General features: G+C 52.8%; 1 protein-coding gene across 2 annotated transcripts in view; it reads left to right on the top strand.

Moving 5' to 3' along the window:
- DRD2 (dopamine receptor D2) overlaps nucleotides 1-24,602 on the top strand; it is a 62,431-nt gene extending 37,829 nt beyond the window's left edge. The window contains exons 2-8 of one of the 2 annotated variants that reach the window (XM_053594323.1): nucleotides 10,483-10,798; nucleotides 16,545-16,654; nucleotides 17,679-17,815; nucleotides 19,047-19,237; nucleotides 20,154-20,240; nucleotides 21,867-22,194; nucleotides 23,613-24,602. In XM_053594323.1, coding sequence (XP_053450298.1) covers nucleotides 10,514-10,798; nucleotides 16,545-16,654; nucleotides 17,679-17,815; nucleotides 19,047-19,237; nucleotides 20,154-20,240; nucleotides 21,867-22,194; nucleotides 23,613-23,806 — 1,332 coding nt within the window. In that variant the 5' untranslated portion in view covers nucleotides 10,483-10,513 and the 3' untranslated portion in view covers nucleotides 23,807-24,602. The remainder of the gene's footprint in view (nucleotides 1-10,482; nucleotides 10,799-16,544; nucleotides 16,655-17,678; nucleotides 17,816-19,046; nucleotides 19,238-20,153; nucleotides 20,241-21,866; nucleotides 22,195-23,612) is intronic. The other variant, XM_053594324.1, reaches the window with a different exon arrangement.
- The last annotated feature ends 625 nt before the right edge of the window (nucleotides 24,603-25,227 follow it).

The following is a 25,227-nucleotide window of genomic DNA, read 5'->3' as shown; positions in this document are numbered from 1 at the left end:
GCTAGCCACTCACACACTCTGTGTCTGTTTCTTCATCTGCAACGTGGGGCTAATGTCTAGTCTCACGGGACTCTTGGGTGGGTAAATGCATCAACAGACACACAGCACTTCACACAGAGCCTGGCACGCAGAAGGCGCTCAGTGGCTCTTCCGTATGTCAATAAAGTAGGTGCTGACCCACCTCTGTTCCTACCAGCTGAGCCACTGTCCTCTGAAAGGAAGGACATGGCTTGTTAGGCCAACGCTGTCATGTCTTTGAGAAAGGGTTTCAGGGCATAGGAGGGGGAGCCAGGATTCACCCCCCGGGGCTCCCTCTGTCCTGGATGGAGCTAACAGAGTAATGGAACACAGGGGGAATTTGTTAGCCAGACTTGCAGGAAAGCAAGCCACCATTTATAATACAGGAGTGTGGGAAAGCTACCTTGAAGCTGGGCTTGCACCTATCTTTTTGAGGGGAAGGCAGTGAGGGTGAAGGTAAATGAGCAGATAAGGTTTTTTGTTTTTTTTTTTTAAAAAAACACTTGTTATGGAAAATTTTAAACATACACAGAAGTAGAAAAGATAGTTTTATGCATGATCGCATTCATGTACATAGCTATGATTTAATAATAAAAAAAGATAGTGTCATGGACCTCAATGTATCCATCATCCACCTTTGACTGCAATAAATTTATGGCCAATTTTGTTTCAACTATACCCCCCACACCCACGTTATTTTTAAATCAATCCCAGACAGCCTGTCTTTCATCAGTAAGTATTTCTGTGTGTCTCTCTCCAACACAAGGACTCTGAAAGAATTAACCAGAATACTGCTGCCACACCTAAAAATTGTTCTCGATAATTCCTAATATCTCAGTTGTCCCGTCTATGTCAAGAATTTTCAAAAATTGTGGTTTCTTTGGATCAGAACCCAAATAAGGCCCACCTGTTGCAATTGGCTACTGTGGCTTTTCAGTTTCCTTTACTCTAGAGAGTCCCGCTCTGTTTTTGTTTGCTTGTTTCTTTGCAATTGATTTTTGGAAGAAACCAGATCGTCTGTCCTACAGCGTTTTCCACAGTCTGGATTTCGCTGATTGCATTCCTGTGGACAGACCTTTGATTCCTCCTTAAGGTCCTGACACGGAGTAGGTATTTGCGTGGGAGTCGTATAGCTCAGTCTTGCTTGCCCACCCTCTCCGTTGCAGGAAGGCGGGAAGGCCGGAAGGCCTCGCTTCCCCTTTGCCAAGTGGAGAGAAAGGCCTCTGGTCCCAGCCTGCTGGAGCCAAAGGGTAGAGGATGTGGGGAGAGGGGCTGCTGTGGGTCCCCAGCAGGGCCATCATCGGTCGTGCTATTATTTGTACTGGACCCTATCTCCAGTTTCATAAAGCAGAGCAATTCTGTGCCAAATAGCCAGGATTGTTTTTCCTGCAATAAGGTTCAGGACTTGTCTCCCTCTTGACTTTCAGAGGCATGTTTTCTCAACTCTTCCTTCAAATTAAAGTAAAGGTCAGGAGGCTGGTCTGAGACAAGCCCTCCCCCTCAGCTCTAGCTCTTTCTGGTGGGGGTGGGGGTGTAGCCCTGTGTCTCCTCGGGTTCAGGTGACACAGCCCACCCCCGTAGCACACCAAGCTAACTTCCCAGTTCTTTTCTTTGTGGGGGAAAATTGAGGAGGAAGGGAAAGAGAGAGAGAAAAGGAAAACAGTGCCAGCCTGTGGGCTTCTTTCTGAATTTAGATCTTTGGAGCAATTTCTCAAGGCTTCGTTCTCCTCACTGCGTTCCCCTCTCAGGGAGGGTGCCCTAGGACCCGCTGTGCCACCTGCTTGCCGGGCTCCAGTCTTTTGCTGCGTCCATGACCAGCCCAGTGATCTGCCCCTTCCCATGCAGGATTTTTAATCAAAACGCAGAGAACGGCACCGCCACCACCCTGCTCAGCGTCACCGGGGCCCTTCTCCCACCCTTCCCACACTTAGTCACTCCAGCTAACAGTTAATTAATTTGTGACACTTTGACAGTTTGCAAAGAGACATTTTTACGGAGCCATCAAAATCCACAGGGATGGGGCTGTCAGGCAGACACCCTTCTGGTTCTGCCTGTGTCTGCAGACCCCGCCTCACTCCACTGTGGGCTCCAGGGGCCTGCAAGGAGGCCGGGCTGCAAAGCCCTGGAATCTGCCACTGCCTGGGCCTCTTGGGTGTGCTACACTGCTGGGGACACCTGGGCAAACCCAAGGACAGCTGGCCACCGTGGGAAGAAGCAGGCGGAGGGGGGAGATGTGTCCTGGGAGGATCCGGGAGGTGAGGAGGCCCTGGGCATGCTCTGCTCCAGTCTTCCCTAGACAGAGCCTTACTCAGGACTCCTCCGGCCCATCTCTGGGGACACCTCCATCCCACCCTCACCCCCTGCTCCACTGAGTCACACGCTGTGAAAGCTTCATGGCCCTGGCTGGTGCTGATGCCCTCCGCAGTATGGTGGAACCCGGGCCCCCGGGCCTTCTGCTAGCTTTCCCTTCCATAGACCGCGTGTTGTCTGTGATGCCTCCTCACCTCTCCACACCTGCACTCACCCGCACGCATTCTCTCTTTTTTTGTATAACCCTATGTGCCACAATAATGGCCCAACCATCTGCCACCATGACTGGGACCCAGAGGAGTGAGGGGAGATCCAGAGGAGGCTCCTAGTACCCCTGGGGAGGGCTCCAAGTGGGGGGAAGGGTGCAAGATAGAAGAGACCCCAGGACTGGCCCTTCACACGTGAGCCAGGACTAGCTCCGCAGACAACTCTCAGACACTTGCTGAGACATGCGGGGTTGCCTGCTCTGTGTTGGGAGTGAGAAGACCATGACAGGCAGATGTGAGCCTTGCACTGGGGTCGCTCATGGTTTGGCAATAACAGACACTAAACAAATCGTTAGACAAATAATGACTTAATAACACCTGTGCTGAGAGTGCCAAACAGAACATGTGCTGTGGAGCATTAAGCACAGGCTCTGAGTGGGGGTGGCGGAGGGGCCCTGGGGGAGGGGCTGGGAGACCGTCCTGCAGGGTGAGGAAGAAGATAGACCCAGCCAGCACAGGGATCCCGCATCCAGGAGGCCAGCTGGGCTGGTTAGGAGTTGTGATGCTGGAACCCCAAGGAGGGAGCAGGGGCTGCCTGGATGGGCAGGTTTGTGGATTTGGTGACAGCAAGTTGAGCAGGTGCCCAAGACTAGTTCCTATGTTTGCCGTGAGGTAGGAGGCAAGGCTGGGCTGCTGCCAGGTTAAACCCCAGGGAATGGAGGAGAGGCTTTGAGCAGGCGACCTAGATTGGGACCTCAAGACAGTGCCTACCCACCTGGCTGTAGCTGGGTGGGGCCAGACACAGCCACAGAGCACAAGTGGGAGAGGCTCGTCCCACCATTCCGTACATTCTGAAGAGACCTTGGCACTGTTCCTCACAGATACGGTGCTGAAGCACTGCTGCTGAGCTGCCGTGCATGTGTGGTGTGTGTGTGTGTGTGTGTGTGTGTGTGTGGCCCTGCGCTCACTACCTCTCCTCCCAGGTTGGACTGGGAGGCTCCCCATGCCTAGGGTGGGGGCACAAATCCGAGGTGTCCTGCTTGGTCCCCTCACCACCCACTACCTCTGAATGGTACTGCAGGCCACACCCTGGGCTCCCACTAGCAAGTTTTCTTCTCCCTAGGTCTCCAGCCCAAATGTGTTCCCCCACAGCAGTGCTAAGGCTGCAAACGGGAGGGAGTCCTGGAGCCTGGGAGGGGAGACCCATCCATACTAGCTGGGAAAAGCAATCAGCGATTTTTCTCTCAGGGATGACTGCTGACACCTGGGCTGGACCCACGGCCTCACCACGCTGGTCCCCTCTGGGCCTGGGATGCTGGAGGGAGGTGAGCCCTGAGGTTGCCAGCGTCCATCACCTACCATCACTCCCGGGCTCTTCTCCAGCCCAGTATTCCTCCCCACTCCTCCTCCTCCAGACCCCTACTCCCCTGTGCCTGTTGGTCTGCTTGCTGCAGCCTTCCCCAGGCCCAGCTCTAGAAGGCACATGGCTGCCTCTGTTTCCCCCGCCCCCTCCCTGGGCCAGACTGCACAAGCATTGTTCACTGACTCTTCAGGAGTTGAAGGGATGGGGGTACCTCCTCCCTCCCCCTTCCATTCCCACTCTGCTTTTCTGCAGGTGCCAGAGGTTCTGACAAAGGGCCCTTCCCCCTCTCACAGCCTAACCCTTTGCCTGGAGGGTTGGGAGCAGACAGCGAGCTGCCAGGTCCTGGAGAGGAGGCCCTGCCCACTCACTCCCATTTCCATCCAGCCCAAGTCACTCCACCAGCTGCTTTTGAGATGCAAATGTGAGATGCTTTTCCCCCTCCCTCTACTTTTTCATTGAAATGCTTCAAATCTCAGAAAAGAAGAAAAAATGATGTATTTAAGACAGCAGTGTCTCACCTGCCATGGAGCCTGATAAGGAATTGTTAAATTTTAATTAGACAATTTGACTCCTTCAAGTGCCAAACTTTCAGAGAAGGCAGCACCAAGACTTAAGCGGAGACTGAAGCACAGGAAACAAGTTGCTGGGTTTGTGGCGTGCCAAGGAGTCCTCATCCCCCACTTCCTTGGCTCCTCCTGGACCAGAAATGAGAGAAAGACCGACCTCTCCTCTCCCCTTCCTGCTGTAGCAAGTTGACCCTTTTGACCTCCCCCCACCAGCCTGGGGACTGGTAGTGACCACACTCTCCAAGCTCTTCCTTAGAGAAATGTCAGCCTCTGGCTGCAGAGTCCTGGAGGAGCTTTTTCCCTACCACCACCCTTGAGAGAAGCTGGTTTCTGTTTATAGTCTGGGGAGCCTGCCATCAACATCTCCTCCCCAGAGGCCTGTCTGCCCCGCCCCTTCCCTCTTGTACTCCCCAGCAGTCAAGGAAGTGGGTGGTCTCAGCAGGGTGGCCTTCCAGGGACTGCCTTGGTGGCTGGGTCAGCCCCAAGTATCTGTGTTGGTCCAGCATTCTCAATTTGAGAACTAGCAAATTTTCAAATTAGACCACACAGAGGACATAGTAACATTTGTAAGGCACATAGGGTGACCAGCACACACTCCTTGGCTGTCTCCAGACACTTTGTGGGGAAACTCTGCTCCGAAGCTTCTGAAGAGTTACTATCACAGCTGGCTGGGAGTAGGCTAGATATTAGGGAGAACGTGGTGGGAGGAGTGCTGCATGTCGGCATGGATGATTCTCGAAGATCAAAGGATCTTTGTCCTTCTGAGCCAGGGCAGAGCAGTAATTACTGGAGACAGAGGAGGAACAGATGATCTCTGGTGCTTCGGTAGCCTGAAGCTCGAAGGCTCCTCTCACACACGCCTCCCCTTCCTCCTGGCTTCCACCAGGGCCACTGAGAAGCTCAGGAGGTCCCAGAGCAGCCTTGGAAGCTTGTCTGCAACCACCTGCCTGTGAGGGCAGAGCAGGGAGCAGCATTTGCCCTGCTTAGCTGAGCAAGGAATTGGAGATGGTGCTTGGGGCAGAGGGAGCCGCTCCCTGAACGGGTCCTGGCACTGGCATCTGCAGGGTTAGCGCGTCACCCCTCTCCCAAGAGACACCCTCAAGCACCTACACCTGTAAGAGCTGAGAACCGGCAGTGACTGTGCACACACTGGTGTTCACTAAATGCTTGCTGATTGGGGGCTGTTATTTGGAGCTTCTGTAAGCTTTTGTGTGAGGCACAAACCACTTGGGAGGAAGGAGGTGGCACTTAGAGGGTGGTGAGAAAGTTGATCATATTTTCCTAACCCCCAATTAAAGTGATGGTTCTGACAACAATTTTTAAAAGATAACATATGATCGTATTTATCTGAGGAAAAAAATCTTATGAATATAAGAAAAATGTACCATGGGTTAGACACACGGCGTTCAGGCCAACAACCTATGTAGCCCAGATGCGGGAGGGAGGGGCTGGAGCTGCACCTGGGGAGCCTGGGACTGGCAGGTGTGCTCAGGCCACCTGAGAAAATGCCAGGAAGGTCCTATAGTTGATTAATTCTAAAGTGTACATCCCCCACTCCTGGTTGTGTCTCTGAAATCAGAACTCATTTTACAGTGATTGTCATCTTCGCGTTGTATTGAGGTTTAATGGCGTGCTTTTTCTTTCCTAGTGGTACATGAAATGATGGTGCATCTCACATTCAATTTTGCCTTGGAGCCTGTGAAATGCGGTGATTAGTATTACAGTCGCTGGCTCTAACAGCTGAGCTGGGAGAGCTGGCTCTTCTGAGCCAGCTGCTTCCCCATTGCAAGGGTCACTTAGGTTTGTCCTGCAGCCAACACCCAGGAACAGACTTTGCCTTTTCTTTTCTTTACTTCCTCCCAGTGGTTTGGTTGTGGCATCTCAGAACCTGTCCCTCCTTCATCCAGCCCCCCAACTTTCAAGGAAGGCCATAGGAAATAGCCCATGATACCACAGGAGCCAGGGAGGACCCCTGACCCTAGTGGGCTGCATTTGGACATAGCACTGGTCCCTTCACTTGCTGAGCCTTGAGCTTGTTGTCTGATTTCTTGTTTCATTTCATTCTTTTGTTTGAATTTTTTTTTTTTTAATATATGGGGTCTTGCTCTGACATCTAGGGTAGAGTACAGTGTTGTGATCATGGCTTACTGCAGCCTCAAACTCCTGGGCTCAAATGATCCTTCTCGTAAGCCTCCTGAGTAGCTGAGACGAGGGGTGTTTGTGACCACACTCAGTTAATTTTTTTGTAGAGACAACTCCTGGCCTCAAATGATCCTCTCGCCTGAACCTCCCAATGTGTTAGGTTAACAGATGTGAGCCACCATGCCTAGCTGCTTGGTTTGATTTCCAAAGTTAACATTCTTAAGGGTTTAACCTGTGCCGGGCATACGGGAATCATTGCACTTAATCCTCATGACAATTATTATTATTTCTGTTTTGCAGATAGGAAAACTGAGGCTCAAGAAAGCCAAATAATCTGGTGAAGGCCCCTAAACTAGGAAGTGGTAGAGGTGGGACTTGAACCCAGGGTTTGGTCTTTAGCCCTTCTGTTATACCAGCACCTCTCTTGCTGGAGAACCTCGTCTGGAAGGGTGAATTTGCTGATATCCTAACTCCTTCCCCGCTTGGTATTGCATGGGGAGAGCGAGCCAGGTGGCCCTTGTTTATGGGCCATGAGACATGCCAGCCCCAAGAGGTAAGGAGCTGAGGACACGGTAGGGATCAGGGCTGGCTCTGGGGATTAGGAGACAGCCTTCTACCAAGATGCTAATAGGCTTTATAGGCATTTTTCATGTTTTCCTATTTTTTCTATAATGTAAATATACTACGTATGTATCAGCAAAAGGCAATAAGAACACTCAAGAACAAATATGAAATTAGAAAATTAAATACAGGAGGTTTTTTCCAGCAGCCTTGGGTGCAGGGACTCACCCATGCCCTGTGAGTACCAGCACTCAAGGGAATGGGTGCTCGCCTACTCCATCCAGACCCATAGACTCCCGTTTCCCATCTAAATTGTGCTCATAATTTTAAGTCCCAGTTTATATCATTCCCTCCTCTGAGAAGCTCTCCATGAACACACTGGCCAGGCACATGTGCAAATGCTGTCTGATTTCTGGACAGCAACTCTAGCGGACACTGTGGTATGCCACTGATCCCCTGCAGGACCTCATCCCCAACTCCTGCGAGTGCTGGCCACCAACAGTGTGTGGTGACTGCCTGTCACAGCCTTCCCAGCTTCAACTCCTGCCAAATCCTTCTTTGTGTCAGCTCTCCCATCTCTTTCTAGGCCTTCACCAGGGCCCTTGCCCTCTAACTCTGTGCTTTGCATATGCTGCTGAAGAGAGGCCTCTTTCAAGGTCATACGGTGTCCTTGGGCCAACCATAGCTATGACATCTATGAGGGGGGATTAAGGCCTGACACTGGTGCCCTAATTTAGCCCTGACTAAGAGAAGGAAGGACTAAGGAAGTGGGGAGGAGGCAAAGATCAATGATCAGTGCGGGGGTGGAACAGTGAGTGCTCTTCACAAGTCTCCAGGCTCCCCACTGTGCTTTATGCCCAGCAGGCTCAATAGATGCTGATTGAGCAAATGAATGTCAGAAGCAACTCTGGGTGCTTGATCAATACCTGCATGCAGGTCTCCTGCTGTGTGCTCCAAATGGGAAAAGGGACCAGTTGGCTTTGCAGAATATAGTGTCAATATGATGCGTGCTGCATTACCTTAGAACTGGAAGACTGTCAGTGTGGTGGCATTCCATGTTGTCCCACATGAAATCAGACTCTTGGCTTTCCCCAGAGATTCCAGAGTGGTGGTGCTGGGTCTGACACATCCCAGGCACTGTGTGGGGGATGATGTTCTGGCCGGACAGAAGGCAACATGGTCCGGTTCTTGGTGAAGGAGTATGGATGAGGGGGTGGCAGTGGACAGACCCTTCTCCTCCATCCCTTCTGGTCTGTTGCAGAAGGTATGTCCTGCTCACTGATTAGGCATCACCTGAATGGCATCAATTGGTGGCTTTTGATGTGGGGGTAGCAAAGCCCCTGGAAGTCATGTGCATTGTGTGAAATGCCTTGGAATGCTGATAGGTTTAATTCTATTGTGTGAAATAGGAACACTTTTGTTAGCAGAAAAGACAACTGTATTACATGTGCATTATGTTTTGATTACAACCAAAACACAGGCTGTCAAGCTCATCCACGCTCGATGCTTCTGAATCTGCAGCTGAGTCCCTCTGTTCCCTTTTCTCCCTCAGTATGTGGCTGCCAGCCTCCCAGAGCCCCAGGCAGAAGTCCCAGAGTGGTCCTCCGCTCCTTCTCTCCCTGCTCACCCCATCTCTCCCCCCATCCCCCCACATCTACCCAATGAACAAGTATCATGAACTGGACGTCCCAGCTGGCTTCTGATTCTGGACACGCCTCTCCATTCCCATTCCAACTTATCTTCATTCATTCAGGCAACCATTGTCTCTTACCTAAATTACAGCCACAACTTCACTCCCCTCTGAGCTCTCTTCTATACCACAGCAACCAGGGATCTTACTAGAATGTCCAGTGGGCTCATTCTCTGTACCCAGCATTTCCCAAGGTGAGAAGACCCAGTCTTGCCTATGAATATCCTCCAGTTTAGTTTTCCTCAACCTTACTGCCAGGCCCTACCTTTTTTGCCAAACACAGTCACTTGCTCTTTGGGACTGTGTTGTGTCTGTCCGGCGGGGACATCCCCCACTCAGTGGCTGGCTAACTCCTCCTCCGTCATCCCAGAGGACTCCTCGTCCAGGCAGTCTCCCCCCAGGATGAGCCCATTCCTCAGGGCTCCTACTGTGGGGTCATCCCAAACCTCAGCATCTCTTCTAGGCTGTCCCTGGGTTGCAAACGAGATAGGTTCTGTAGGTTTGTTCTCAAGTTTTATTTGTATATAAGTCAGACAGGGACATTTACCTTTTACCTGTAATGGCTTCTATTCCTAAGTGCAAGTCGTGTGTCAGTGGGATGTTTGTAGCTCGGGAACTGGATGTACTTCGATTCCTGCTACCATCTCCTAGCTGGTGTCCTAATTCCACTCCTGGCCCCTCTCATCTGTTCTCTGTACTGCAGTCAAAATCCATCTATCTGAAAGGCAAATCTATTCCATGGTCTCTGAAGTTTAAAAAAAGGCAAATTTGTTCGTGTGGTTCCCCCTGCCCTTGGGATCAAGTATAAACTCCCAGCATGATTTTTAAGGCCTTCCATGATGTCACAGCCTTCCCAGATCCAGTTCTCACCAAGCTCGTCCTTGTGTCAGCTGTCCCGGACCTTGCTCAAGCCCTCCACCAGGGCCCTGCCCTCAAATGCTGTGCTCTGCAAATGTTGCTTCCTATGTTTAGACCCTTCCCCTTGACTCCCAACTCTCTACCCAACTAATTCCTACCCGTCCTTCTTCTACTCCAGGAAGCCTTCCTTGAGTACTTAAACTAGGTCACATATTTCTCTCCCCATTGCATTTCCTAGTTCCTACAACCCATAGATTTAATTACTTTATTAATTGGCTGTTATTTCTTCTAGAATGTGAGCTGCAGAACCATGTGTATTTTGTTCCTGCCTGTGTTTCTGGCACTGTATAAAACATTGGTTAATAAGTATTTCTAGGACCAAGAATGAATGAATGCCCTTTTCTGTTCTCACCACTAGAAGGTGGAAAGCCCAGCTAACCTACCTTGAGTATGAGGTGCACAACTTGTGCTCAAAAAGCATTGGTTGAATAAACAAATGAATGACTCATCAGCTCTGTTCAAGCTCATCTTATTATGCATTGCAAAAATTATACTGGCTCATTTTTTTTTTTTTTTTTTACTATCCATAAAGAACTTGCCGGCCAAAGAGTGGCAGGAGGCCCAACATTTTAAGAAAATTGTTGGTTGGAAAACTTAAAATCCTGAGCTACAGAGTGCTCTCTATTAAAGTGCCGAGGTGGCTTTGCACACTGAAGCCCTGTGTGGGGGATGTTTTTCTCACACCCTGTGTCCATTTTTCCTGGCCAGAGCCTGGCAGCCCTGTGGCTCCACGGCCCCCATGGATCCGCTGAATCTGTCCTGGTACGATGACGACCTGGAGAGGCAGAACTGGAGCCGGCCCTTCAACGGGTCGGAAGGGAAGGCAGACAGACCCCACTACAACTACTACGCCACGCTGCTCACGCTGCTCATCGTTGTCATCGTCTTCGGCAACGTGCTGGTGTGCATGGCTGTGTCACGGGAGAAGGCTCTGCAGACCACCACCAACTACCTGATCGTCAGCCTCGCCGTGGCCGACCTCCTCGTGGCCACGCTGGTCATGCCCTGGGTTGTCTACCTGGAGGTAAGTCAGGGCCCTGCCTCGCTCTTCTGCCTCCTCTGGGGAGGAGGGGAGTCCTGGCGCTGGGGCCTGGACTCCAGCTCCCCACTGGTTTCCACCAACAAGCTGCCTGGCACGCCCCCACATGGGCTCTTCCTCTGCTCTGGGCTCCCTTTCTCTCCTTATAAGAGAGGCAAATCGTCTCTTTAATAATCACAATTCCCGTTTATAAAGTGCTTAGTCAGTGCCAGGCTTGAGCTAAGGGCCTTTTATGCAGCATTTTCTGATATAACCCTCATGGCAGCTCGGAGAGTGGCATCATTATTAGTATTTTACGGATGATGAACCAGGTGGCCAGAGGAAGTAGGTAACTTCTCCAGCATCACTCAGCTGGCAGGTCCAAACTGGAACTCCATCTGGTCTCAGAGTTGGTTCAGGCCACAGAGTTCATTCATTAGGTCATATCAGAAAGGGGAGTAGCTGTTGAGGCTCCCCAAGGAGGGGCATGCTTGTGCTCCCAGACCCCAAAACTTCGCTCTTCGTTCCCACTTCAGATATGGGGCTGCTGGTCTGTGCTCTCCTGATCCCCTCTCCCCCTCCAAGTTTATTCTAATGCCTCCATGTCTGAGACCTCGGGGTAGAGGCTGCCATGAACTGTGCTGCAGTCATTGCCTTGTGAAGAGCCAGGCAGTTACTTACCCGGCTCTTCCTAACCACCTATTGCTCCACTCATCACAGAGCCCAGCTCTGCACTTTGAAAGGGGGAGTATGCAGTGCTGGCGACAGTGCAGACTCTGAGCTGGGTGTGCTGCAGATACAGACGCAGAAAATACTCTTGATAATCCAGGGAGTCGGTCCTGTTCTCACAACATAGAAGACAAAGGCTTTGGAGACATCCAGGACACAGCAAAGGGAGAAACTGTGATGAGGAAATCCCTAAGTGAGGACCCATCTGCAAGTGGACCCCCTTCAGAGCTGGCAGGCAGGTGTGGGAAGGTCTAAGGAATGCTGGTGGCACAAGCTGGATCATACCCTTTTCTCTGCCCAGGATTCTGGGCTGGCCTGTTCAGGGCTGGAGTGCACAGGAAGCTGATCACTCAGGGAAGGGCCGCCACTCAGCTCTCAGAGCCATTACCTTCCTGCCCTGGGTGAGATAGGCCAGTCCCTGCCGGGAAGGAAGGGCTTCCATTGCTGAAAGAAAATACTGTGAGAAGGGAGGCTGGCTGAGAGTGGCACAGCTCCCTGTCCCCACCACACTGGCCCACAGGGAGCTCTGGACCCTCACTCCTTGGTTTCTTTACTGCAGCCAAAACAGGCTACAACTTTCGAAATGACCTGACTGGACAGTAAGGAAGAACCAAAAACAAACAAACAAAAAAACCACCATGAATACAAAACAACATAAAAACACAGGTGCCATGGGCCAGGGGTCCCATTCCTCCATGGCTTTTGTGTTCATGGAGCTCCGAGGCTTTGTCCATCTCACGACCTGTCCAAGGCCCTTTCCCAAGGTACCCTTCTTAATTCTTAGGCTCCACCCTTCCCCACACCCTTGTAAAGGAGGGTCCCAGACTTCAGACCATCAGGGAAAATGGTAGAGCAAACCACCTCTCTGAGCCTCAGTCTCCTTGCCTATAAAATATGGATGACAATAGTACCTACCTCATAACCGCTTGAGGATGAAGTGAGTTAATGTGTGAGGAGTGCTGAGACTGTAGAGTCAGCAATGGTAGTGAAGATGAAGATGATGAGGAGAGGTATTCAGCACGTCTCCCTCCAGAGAGGACCCCCCCCACTTCCTCTTCACGCCTCCCCACTCCCTGGCAAAGAGGCACTCTCTGCTCAGAGGGAGGCAGGCCTTGCCCAGGCTCTGGGCATGAGTTATGTAGGCTTCCAGAACCTCCAGCCCCAACCAGTCCCTAGGGTAGGGATCAAACTGTACACGGGCTACATTGGGTTCCCAGAAATCTGCAAGTCCTTCAAACAGAAGCCGAAGCTGAGTGTTTCAGAGGCGGCGCAGGAGGCATTCCCACGGTCAGTGCTCCACAGCTTCTCCTCGGAATCGGAGCTGGGCACAAGCCCTGCCTAGACTACCTTATCTCAGCATTCGCTGTCTCCAGAGAATGTCCCCAGTGGGATCTCACTAGCCCCACTATCCTGTCAACATGTCCTCACAGCCATACACTGTTCCCTCTCTTGAGCCTCACGCCAGCACCTGCCTCCTTTGGGCGAGGTGTGCATTATTCATCCTGCTCAGTACATGGAAAGCAAACTGGTTTTCCAGTGAGAGGATGGGGTTCGGTGCTCCACTCTACCCCTTTTCATCCGGATAACTGTGGGTGGAATTCCTGAGAGGTGACAGCCAGGGACCACTGGTTTGCCTGTGCTGCTTTGAGGCAAGGCTTCCTGTGTGCATTTATTTTCTAGAAGAGATGAGATTGGGAAGATGAAGCAAGTCTCAGAGTTAGTTATCCACTCACCCAGTCAGCATGTACTGAGCACTTCAGTGTCATCCCCCATCCTGGGGCTACAGGCGGGGGCATCCTGGGGCTACAGGCGGCCTGCCCTCTGTGCAGAGGCCGACAGGGTCCTTGTGGACCAGTCTGCTGGAGGAGACAGTGGAGCCATTCCTAGGAGGCGTGGGGCACAGGCCTAGTCTTGGGTGCCAGGAGTGCTTGCAGGGGGGAGTGAGCCTTAGGAATAATCATCTCGGGGAGGGAGGGCACATGTGCATTCTGGGCAAAACCACCCAACAGGAGAGAGGGCAGCTGGAGGGACCCAGGAGAGGCAGTCATGTCATTTGTCCCTGAGGTTTGCTGCATTACAAAGATATGATCACAGAGTGCTTAGCTGGGATTTAGCCGAGCCAGCACAGGGGCCATCTCAGCTTCAATGGATAGAGTAAGAATGGTGATGCCAAAGGTGTGGAGAAAAGAGCCCTGGGAATAACTAGAAGACCTGGGGCCAGGCCATCCTCTGCTACTAAACCACCAAGTGATCTTGGACAAATCTGTTTTCTCCTCTGGCCCTAAGTATGTCTCTTGAAATGACATTCTCTCCTTTTGATGTCTTATGCTTACCAAGTACTTTTCACAATTATTCCCTCTTTTGACAAGCTAGAAGGTCACTTCCAAGTCAGTATAGGAAAGAGCGTGGGATGTGATGCCCAAGTAACCTGCTTCGAGTTCCAGACCAGCTGCACACTTGCTGGGTGAACTTGGCCATGGCATGTGGCTTCTCTGAGCTTCAGTTTTCTCGTCTATGAATGGGGATAAGCAATTCTTTCTTGTAAGAGTTTTAAGCACAATAGATGAAGTGCAGTGTCCAGAGTAGGTGTCTGTAAACAGTGGCTCCCAATACATTTTCTCAAGTCTTTGGGTCAGCCCCTAACTACTCTGCTGAGCAGCTGCTCCTGGGAACACCCTGCCTCCTTCCGGGCTCCACATAGGCCGGTGGCCGGGGAAAGGGTCTAAGATTCCACTGAAGGCAGGGACTCTGTCTGAACTGCTTAGACTTTACTCAGGAATCTGGGCTAGAGCTTGGCACAGTAAGTTGCTCAATACATGTTTTGTAGGAAAGAAGGATGGCAGGGAAGACGGAAGAAGAGAGAAAAGATGGGGAGCGGGGCCCTGATATCTCAGACCCAGAAACCCAAGAGCATGAACACAGCTCCCAAGAGCCAGTGCTAAGAGGCTTCATGGTGGGGTGTGAACCAGGTGGACTCCATTTATCCCAGGGATGTCCTTCCCATCCATACCCCCACTGGCCATCCAGCTTTGAGCTCTTGCCCTCTGGTCCCTGCAGCAGTACAGGGTCCCCACATGAGCCCCAGGAAGACAGTGCTATACTGAGGCTTCCTGTCTTCTGAGGAAAGCTGCTGTTTCCTCCACAGAGACGACAGCAGCTGCATTGCCCGTCATTGAGCTTAAATGCCAACATTTGGTTTCATGCCTGGGAGCAGCAGAGAGGGCAGCGGTGAGGATGATCAAGGTTATAATTAGCCCTGCTGCTGCACGCACGCATGGTGCGGTGACATGCAGTGTGCCCGGCTCCAGCTGCGGAGGGGGCTTTCCCGCTCCTCTCTTCCCCTACGGGTAGAAGCCAAAGGGACGGGGCTGCTCTAAACTTCCAGGGTTGCCAGGGCCAGCCTGCTATGTGAGTGTGTGTGTGTGTGTGTGTGTGTGTGTGTGTGTGTGAATGGGAGGCCTGGGGTGGCAGAGGAGTGTGCCTGTACAAGGAGGCTGGGGAAAGGGAATGTGCGTGTATAATGTTCTTGTCAGGAGCAAGGCTCCTCACTTCCCATCATACCAACGGCAGCCCCTTACAGCGCCCCTCCAGCCCGCTCTGGCAGCCCCACAGCTGGAGCCCAGCCTTCCCTTCTTTCCTTCTCTAGGGATCATACAGAAGAAGCAGAACTTTCTTCCCTGTTTTGTAGAGCAGCAGCACCTTCACCTTTGTTCTTGACAGATGATTTATGGGCCCTGACTGTGCCACATACAGGGTGCACCTGGCTCACTGAGAACCCGGCCAGAGCAGGACCAGGAGCTGAGCCCCAAGGCCCTGGGAGAATCCCTGCAGTTCTCTGAGGCTTAGTTCCTCATGACAAATGGGTGCAGTGGCTCGCGCCTGTAATCCTAACACTCTGGGAGGCCAAGGTGGGTGAATCACCTGAGCAGGAGTTCAAGACCAGCCTGAGCAAGAGTGAGACCTTGTCGCTACTAAAAATAGGAAACAACAACAAAAAGAAACCAGCCAAGCCCAGAGTCCTAAGTACTCAGGAGACAGGCAAGAAAATTGCTTGAACCCAGGAATTTGAGGTTGCTCTGAGCTATGACGCTGTGCCACCCTACCCAGGATGACTCTGTCTCATAAATAAATACATTAATTAATTAAAATAAAATGAAATGAAATAAAATAAAATTACATCCGGGAATGTGTAGAGGCACAACTAAGCCATAATACAGGGAAGTCAATGCCATAAGAAAAAAGTTTAGCATTATTTACAATTCCTTAGAAACCCTCAGCAGTCCACGCAGGGCCACAGGGTAAACACCAGGCTGGCGTCAGGAGGGGACTGCCCACATGGCAGCCTTATTGGGGTTCCCGTGGGAGAGGCAAGGCAGAACAGAGCAGGCAGTTCAGGAGCGGACAGTCTAAATAATACTGGCAGGCTTTGGGCTACAAGGATGCTCCGTGGTTTTTTGGTACCTGTCATGGTTTGGAGAGGGGGTTGTTGGCTGGGTGTGCGAGAGGTAAAGGGGGTGGCTGGCTTGCATTGGGGAGGTGTGCTCTCGAGTCGGTCACTTTCTATCTTCAGGAATTAGTAGGCCCCCAAATGTCAGAGCATAGGAAGAACATAGGAAGTAAGGAAATATAGTCAATGTAGCTGTCCCTGTGATGAATGGAAGCCAAATAGACAAGTGCAGAATCTAAGAAAATACAGGGGGGGCCACAGAGGAGCACAGGCTTTACGGATAAAGGCTGAGAGGGGGGCACTCAGTAGAAATTGGTTCTCTTTCTACTAGCACTGTTCTTGGCACAACATGGCCTTATGTGTCTGGGAGAAGAGAGGCCACAGCAAGGGCCCACAGACACCCTTGGGTGCCACTCCCCACTGCTGCCCCTTTCGCTTTGGACCTCAGGCAGAGACCCACAGGACTCCTGCAGCTGCCCTCTGAGCATGGCCTCCTCTGGCCCAGGAGGACCAGACCACAGGACCTAAGCTAATCTCCCCTTTCTGCTATTCACTATTATGTTGCTTTGTCCCCAGGTGGTGGGTGAGTGGAAATTCAGCAGGATTCACTGTGACATCTTTGTCACCCTGGATGTCATGATGTGCACAGCGAGCATCCTGAACCTGTGTGCCATCAGCATTGACAGGTGAGCCCAGCCAGGGTGGGAGACATGACCCTGGCCATTCACCATTCCACCTGCCCCACTGTCCTTAGGGTCAGCTGTGCATGTGATGCTGTGTGGCTGGCTGTGTGCCTGTTGGTCCGTGGTCTGTGTGTGTGTGTGTCTGTGCATGCGTGTATGGCTAGCAGAGGCCATGCATGAACAGTTGATGCTACCAAGAATACCCAGGGACGGTGTAACAGGGAAAGTCTGTGACTGCAACAGAAGCCCTGGTTCTATCACTTCCTATGTAAGTGACCTTGAGCAGATTGTGGAAGTTCTCAGAATGCCCAGTTTCATTTTCTAGATACCAACGATGATGCTGCCCGGCCCCCGAAGCTGCGTGTGTCATTGCATACAATGCGGTCATGTATTCTGTGTCCAGCACTTGTCACAGGGCTGAGGGGCGCAGGCCATACCTACCCTGCTAAGGTGTATCCTGGGAGTCTTTTCTAATTCACAAAAATATGCTACTGGGTTGCTGGAGCCCTGGACCCATTCTCCCATACCATTCTTGCAAGATGAAATAAGTTAACATATGCGAAGTTTTGGGTAGAGTAATGTGAGGGAGGATTGTAAACAATTGCCATTGTTACTGTCTCCTGCTAAATGAGGCTTAAATCTTGCTCTGAGGGGCCTGGTAAACAGTTCAATAAATACTCCCGCCTTTCGTGGCCCCAGCACAGGAGCAGAGGGTATAATTTCAAAGGTGCAAAAAGGCCTAGGTTATGTCCTCTCAAAAGCTCTAAAATCTAAGCAGGGTGATTAGAGTGATGGCTATGACTCAAGAGTAGATAGTAGCTGGCCAGCTGCAAATTGCTTGACTGGGCTTTGCCACTGTCCCCACTGAGTCTGGGGACAGGAGCGAGGGTTGAGTTGGCACACCAGGCAGGCTTCCCAGTGTGGGTCACCTGTCCAGCCCCAAGGAGCGGGGGTGTCTCTGGTGTGTGTGTTTTGAGGAGTGGGGTGTCACTGAGCCTGCACCCCAGATTCAGGGTCCCCCTTGCAGGTACACAGCTGTCGCCATGCCCATGCTGTACAACACACGCTACAGCTCCAAGCGCCGTGTCACGGTCATGATCGCCATCGTCTGGGTTCTGTCCTTCACCATCTCCTGCCCACTCCTGTTTGGACTCAACAACACAGGTGAGTCCTGCCTTTGTTCACCTGGGGCTCTGCCCGGGGCCCTGCTCCTGTGCAAGACACGGAGGGAGCTGAGTCCTGGGACAGACACGGGCAAAGGCCTGATGGGGATCTGCCACTCTGGACTGAGGCCAGGCTGGGTGTCCTGGGCCAGGCCCAGCTTGGAGTTATTCCAGGTCAGGCCAGAGGGGAAACAATGGCCCAGACACAATGGAGCTGGTTGAGGAGTGGAATAATGGTTCAGGAAGATGCCTGGCATTTTCCAGCTTTGTTTACTAGATTGAAGCAGGCCAGACAGACTGCAAACATGGGGTGTCTATTAGGGCTTCCATCCACCCTGACAATGGCATTCTTGTTATGAGTCTATAGCCCTCAGGGCTGGCTGTGCCCAGGCCAGGCCTGAGCCACCAGAGCAGAACAGCTGGAAACAAGTGGCAGGTGGCCAATCACATGCCAATTTCTGTGGGAGGCAGGGTCAGGACTGTCGCAGGCAGAGGAGATTAAAAGCACCTGCTAGGGTGCAGCTCCCTCTTGTCAGGGAGACAAGAGCTTGGGTGGGTACACCTCTGGAGACCACAACAACGTGGGATATAATGAAGAGTAGAAATTGGGGCACAATATCTGAATGTGATGGGAATTCTAAGAAGTGGAAATAAGGCTAAATGTACACAATGCTTGGATTGATCTGGGAAGGCCATGAGAGAAAGACATCTGGTAGACCTGGGAGGACATGCAGAAACCTATGGAACACATCGGAACATGGGACTTAGTTATCTTGTTCCCAAAATGAAAAGGTGGCAGACCTCCTCCCAGTGTGCATGGAAGACTAAAATAATGTTTTGCTTTTTCGATATAATTTTCTTGCATCATTTTATCTGAATACTCTGGCTTCTCTTGTGCAGACAGAAATGGCAAAACTAATGACTGAGATGTTAAGGGAATAGTAATAGGAAAATGTGGGAGTGGTCAGTCATAGCTTGGCTTTTTGCTCACAGAAGGTAATACTTGTACTTTTTATATTACAAATACAAATAATATTTTATAATACTCCAATTCACCCTGCACATTGATTTACACCCAGCATTTCCAGGCAGCCTTAAGCCCCCCCGGCACGTTCCTATCCTCTGTAAGCTTCTGCCCCTCAGGCCTGGGAAGGAGGCAGGTGTGCTCTCGTGGAGGGCACCCGGCCCCGCGGCCCCTGACGCCCGCCCGCCGGGGTCCTCCCCTCCCCCAGACCAGAACGAGTGCATCATTGCCAACCCGGCCTTCGTGGTCTACTCGTCCATCGTCTCCTTCTACGTGCCCTTCATCGTCACGCTGCTGGTCTACATCAAGATTTACATCGTGCTCCGCAGGCGCCGCAAGAGGGTCAACACCAAGCGCAGCAGCCGAGCTTTCAGGGCCAACCTGAAGGCCCCACTCAAGGTTTGAGACCCTCCCCTCTGAGTGTCCTCGTCCTGCTCAGGCAGGGCCTGGAGCCCCAGGCTGGGGGAGCTGTGAGGAGCTGGGTGAGGGCAGCCCCAAAGGTGTGGCCTCAGGGGAGCAGTGGGGATCTGCAGGGGGGGGGGGGTGCGAGGGCACCAGCTGGGAAGAGAGGTCTTCATTTGGGGACCTCTGTGACCAAGTGCAGCAGCTCTTGCCTGGTGCCCTGTGGCTCCTCTCCACTGTCCTCAGCCTCTCCTTTCACCACTCTGGTCACTCCGTCTCCCCATCCCTCCTTCTGAGCCTCTGACCATCCCTCTGACCCTCCGGCCCTCCATCTGACTCCTCCATCCCATCGCCCTTACCTCCTGCACTCTCTGCCCTGCCCTGCAATGGCAATGCCTCCATCTTCCTCACCGCCTCTTCCCTCCTTCTCTTCTCTAGTCTCCTTCTCCCCCTCTCATGAATTGTGAATTCTCCCCTCCTCGCTGCCCTCCCCAAGGAAGACAGTACGCAGGCAAGGAAGGACCTAGAGCTTTTCGGGTAGACTCATCATATTCAGATCCTGGCACTGCCACCTTTTGGCTGAGTGACCTTGGGCAATTTAAGTTGTTTAATCCCTCCGAGCCTCAGTTTCCTCATCTGTGAAATAGGAATCGTAACACTGACCCCCAGGGTGGTCTTGAGGATTCCATGTGAGAAGGGATGTGAGGTGCCTAGTGTGGTGCCAGGCTGTTGGCAGGCACACCCTCATCCTGCCTCTGCTCGTCTCATCACTGACCTCCATCCTGCTCTGGCCCCCGCCCTCCTGATATCTAAGCTCCTCTGCCTAGTCTGAGTCTTCTGTGACCTGCTCCGCCTTGGGTTTCTCTCCTTTCCCCAATACCCCGCATGACCCATGTGCTGGCTCCCTCCACAGGGCAACTGCACGCACCCCGAGGATATGAAACTCTGCACCGTTATCATGAAGTCTAATGGCAGTTTCCCAGTGAACAGGCGGAGAGTGGTAAGTGTGCAGGTCAGGGAACCACAGCCAGGGCTTCCCGCCCTTATGGAAGCCCAGTGGCCGTGGTTCTGAGCCCTCAGCAGTGAGACAAAGGGAGCAGCACCCCAACTGTGCCTCGGCTGAGGGCAGCCCCTCCATGCCCACCTCCAAGCAAGAGACCTCAACTCTGCGAGGCACAGATATATACCCTGAGCACGAAAAAAATGATTGGAAGAAAGAACTTGGCCACAGCAGCATAATAAAAATGATAATAGAGGGCGGCGCCTGTGGCTCAAAGGGGTAGGCACCTGGCCCCATATGCTGGAGGTGGCGGGTTCAAACCCAGCCGCAGCCAAAAACTGCCAAAAAAAAAATAATAATAATAAATGATAATAGCCATTTCTGTTTCTTAAACACCTGCCATATGCTTATTATCTCATCCAATCCTCACCATGACCCTGGGAGGTAAGTATTATTGATTGAATCAATTTTTGGTTTACAGAAGAGGAAACAGGCTCATAGAGGTTAGGTGATTCACCCAAGTCTCAACAAGTTAGTGACGCAGCACATATTTAAGCCCAGATCTATGTGCCTCAGAAATCCACACCCGTTTTCTTCCCCCTGGCTGCCGTATAGACAGGCAGTTCTGGGTCTGGGTCTGGGTCTGGAAGCCGGGGGCTGAGGGAGGATGGAGTGGAGCAGCGGTGAACGACGGCCCCAAAGTAGAGCCTAGAGGGGCACAGTCACAGCAGCCCCTAGCTCTGCCTGGTGATAGTGGTACCAAGGTCCAAGAAGCAGATGTTTTATCCCCCAGGAGGACAGAGGCCAGGGCCAGGGGCCCACACAGGGCCAGAGAAAAAAGCTCAGGCCAAGTGTCCTTGGAAAGCAGTGTCCCTACCATTCACCTGCACTGCAAGGGCAGGACACTAAGGAGCTGTTTGTGGGGCAGGTGCCGAAATGTGGACTCAAGATCAGGCCACAGCAGCAGCCCAGTTATGCTTCCTGGGCACACAATGAGGCTGCTTTTCAAGAGCTCAGACTAAGACCTCCAAGGCCTCAAATAGGAGAGCCTAAAGGAAAGCCTGAAGGCCGTGGGTGAATCCATGCCAGGGCCCTCCAGGTCAGGCCAGCAAGGAAGACGTGAGGTCCAGGTCAGCCCTTTGGCACCTGGATCAGTCTAGCCAACAGGATCTGGAGCCCCCATGTGTATGTGGGGCAGGTGCCCACAGAGCAGGAGCTTTGGGCCCTTATGTTGGCCTGGCAGGGAGAACAGGGAGGGTGCCCCTGCACTTCCTGAGTTCCTAGAGGTGGGACTGAACGTCAGGCAGCTGTTTGTCCCCAGCAGCCAGCATGGTACCTGGTACCTCCCTGGCACTCAGTTAAGTGCTACTCAGTGATGAAATGAAGTGCCTGGTTCTAAGCCCCCACAGAATGGTTAGGAGACACTGAGGCTGCATGAGGATTGCTGTGGGAAAGTGACCAGGGATGGTCCCCGCTTCCTGTGATCATTCTCCTTACCCCCTGGCAGGGTGATCCTGTGGTGGTTAAGGCAGTTCCAGAGGGGGAAAAGGAGGGGCCGGTGGGATGGGGTAACTGCTGCCTGGGAACTGGTCTGGCTTTACCTGGAGCTCTCTGCCTCTGGTGCAGGAGGCTGCCCGCCGAGCCCAGGAGCTGGAGATGGAGATGCTCTCCAGCACCAGCCCCCCTGAGAGGACCCGGTACAGCCCCATACCCCCCAGCCACCACCAGCTGACCCTCCCCGACCCCTCCCACCACGGCCTCCACAGCAATCCCGACAGTCCTGCCAAACCAGAGAAGAATGGGCATGCCAAAAACCACCACAAGATTGCCAAGATCTTTGAGATCCAGACCATGCCCAATGGCAAAACCCGGACCTCGCTCAAGACCATGAGCCGCAGGAAGCTCTCCCAGCAGAAGGAGAAGAAGGCCACTCAGATGCTCGCTATTGTTCTCGGTGAGTCTGCCCTGCCCAGCCCCGGCTGAGGAAAGGACTCATCGCTGCGGGCCCATTCCCTGCCCAGCACCTCCCAACTGGGGCTGGCATTTCTCAGGCTCAGGCACCAAGGCCATTGACGTGCACACAGCCCTACTAGGTAGATTCTGTGACTGGGCTCACTTCACAGAGGGGCACACAGAGGCTTGGAGTAGTTCTATCACTTGACCATGAGCACCCATGATTTGATGTCAGCCCATCTGACTCCAGAGTCCGCAAATTGACCAGTCTCTAATGCGCCCGGAACCTCACGTTTCCTGAGGCAGGTCGCTTTCTCCATCTGGTCTCCCCATCTGTAGAGTAGGTTACTTTTCAGGGCAGTCAAATAATATGCAGCTGATGAAGGCAAAGCTCAAAAATGAAGGGGTAGATTGATAGGGATGGTCGGGAAAGGGAAGAACTGATGTGACTCTGCCTTCCACACAGTACTTGTGATTCCCTTTGACGACCTGACAATCCTGGGACATGGGTGGGGCAGGTGTTACTGCTCTTGTTTTATGAATTAGAGCACGTGGTCCCAGCAGGGTAAGGAGCACCCATGATTGCAGACTGGGACATGGCAGGGTGGGACTGAGGCTAGGTCCTGGGCTACAGTCCACTGGGCACTTACAGCCTGTCCCTCCTGGACAGCATCACTTCCCTGGGCATGCCTTTTGTGCCTGTAGGGTGGTCTATGTACAAGCTGCCTCCATGCTGAGTGTCCTACCTGAGCTAAAAGCAGAAGAGGTGGATGGCCAGTCTGGGTGGTCCTAGGCAGAGACCAGCAAGGGTGTATCCATCAAGGCTGGGGAATTGTGGGAAAGCTGAAGCAAGGGCCTGGCCATTTGGGAATCTAAAGAGACCAAAGTTCAGCTTTCCACTTTTCTGCTTAAGAGCGCGTAACCTTGAGTACGTGGCAGAGCCATCGTGAGACTGTTTCCCATCTCCCTCATGATGGTGCCATGAGAACTAAGTGACAGAGGAATTTAGAGCTCCTTTTTCCCAAACCATGTGTCCCCACACTGTCACGAACAGATTCCCTCCACTTTCAGCTTGAGGGTAAGGCAATGTTCTCATAGATATCCTGGCTGACTGGGATCAGAATGATAACCTTTCAGATTTGTTTTGAAAGCGAGTATCCTTCCCTGGGAGGTAGGTATTATTATACCCATTTGACAGATGAGGAAGATGAGGCTGACCGATGAGGAAGTGAGCTAAAGGAACACTTCATGGCAAATGGTTGTCAGAGGCAGGTCTAGAATCCAAGCAGGGATTCCTCTTGTAGTGCTGTGGGCCTGCAGCCTTTTGTTTTGACACAGAATCCAAGTTCACAGGGCCGGATGTCCCTGGCAGAGGCTCCCCGGCCCTGGGGACCACCTTGACCATGCCCTCTCCCCCAGGCGTGTTCATCATCTGCTGGCTGCCCTTCTTCATCACACACATCCTGAACATACACTGTGACTGCAACATCCCGCCCGTGCTGTACAGCGCCTTCACGTGGCTGGGCTATGTCAACAGCGCCGTGAACCCCATCATCTACACCACCTTTAACATCGAGTTCCGCAAGGCCTTCCTGAAGATCCTCCACTGCTGACCCTGCTGCCCACTTGCACAGCAGCCTGCTTCCTGCCTCCCTGCCCAGGCCGGCCGGGCCACACCCCTGCGACCATGGGCAGGAAGGCCTGGAGTGAACTTGGCCTTCTCTTCACCCCAGCAGGCCCTGCAGTGTGTTAGCTTGGCTCTGTGCCCTGCACTGCCCGCACGCCCTCACTCTGCCAGGGTACTGCTAGGGAGCCAGTCATGGTACCAGTCCCGGGGCTGGACCACCTGGCTCAGGGGCAGCTCACAGGGTCCCCCTCCCACCTCCAGGCCCCCTCTCCTTGGCACCAAAGATGCAGTCACCTTCCCTGACCTTTCTGTGGGGCTCTGGGTTCGCTGGGGGCTCAAAGCCTGAGTGATCTCTGTCTGTTAGGGTTGGCCTGGAGCAGGCGGTGGGGATGGATGGACAGTGTATACCCCACATGGTCCACACAAGGCGAGCAAGAGCTTCTGCCCAGGACCCAGGAGACGCAGTCCTGGATGACCCATGTAAATACCAGACTGCAGGATGGACCCCCAGAGAGGCCCAAGCCAAAAATCTCAGCTCCCACCCCCACCCTGATGTGAGCCTCTACTTTCCACATCAGTGGGTCTTGACATGCCTCACCCCATTACAGCTCCCCATGCCATTTCCACAGGCTCCAAGAGGAGGAACCCTAATCTTGAAGGCCCCCAAGAATCTGAGGGCTGCCACCTTCTGCCAGCCCTCAGATTCAGCCCTTCTGATAGCAAATGCTGGCCAGCCTGGGCCAGGTGGGAGGTCGGGCCTTGGAATCAGGCCTGGGCCTGGGCCGGGGGGCATCTGAGATTCTTTGGAAGCTGCCTCTTGCCACGCTCTGCCGCAAAGCCACTGTCCTTTTCTATTCCCTCCAGCCTCTTCTCTCAATTGTGTCCCTTCCCTTTCACTGCCTCTGCCTTAGAGGAGCCCATGGCTGAGAGGCTGTTGAACACCATTTGGCCTGGCCTGGCCCTGCCCTGAGGGAGGAGGAGAAGCTGCACCTTGGGGGAGCCCCCGGGCCCCAGACTCTGTAACATCACTATCCATGCACCAAACTAATAAAACTTTGACAAGAGTCACTTGCAAGGGCCCCTGGGTAGAAGGGAGCAGCTCCACCTCCATCAGTAGCATTCAGGCGCGGCCAATCCCTGTGTCTGGGCAGGGTCCTTTCCAAGGGAAGCCACGGTCTCCAGGTCCTGGTGCCTCAGAAGGATGAACTTTTGCCTTCCTCATTCACTGGGGTAGAGAGGGCTTCATGGAAAAAGTGGCCTTTGAGGTGCTGGCTGTGCCCGTGTCTATCTCTGTCCCCTGCCCTGTCTCTGTCACACATCTGGGTTCCCTTCCTCTGCTGCAGGTTGAGGGAAGCAAGGAGAGGCCCGAGTGCTGCAGCCTGGAGAGTTCTCCCTCCACTGGGCTTC

This window comes from Nycticebus coucang, chromosome 6, assembly GCF_027406575.1.
Source record: "Nycticebus coucang isolate mNycCou1 chromosome 6, mNycCou1.pri, whole genome shotgun sequence".
In the NCBI taxonomy this organism is placed as follows: Eukaryota; Metazoa; Chordata; class Mammalia; order Primates; family Lorisidae; genus Nycticebus; species Nycticebus coucang.
Note: the sequence above shows the minus strand (reverse complement) of the source record. Positions and strands in the feature narration are given on the sequence as shown.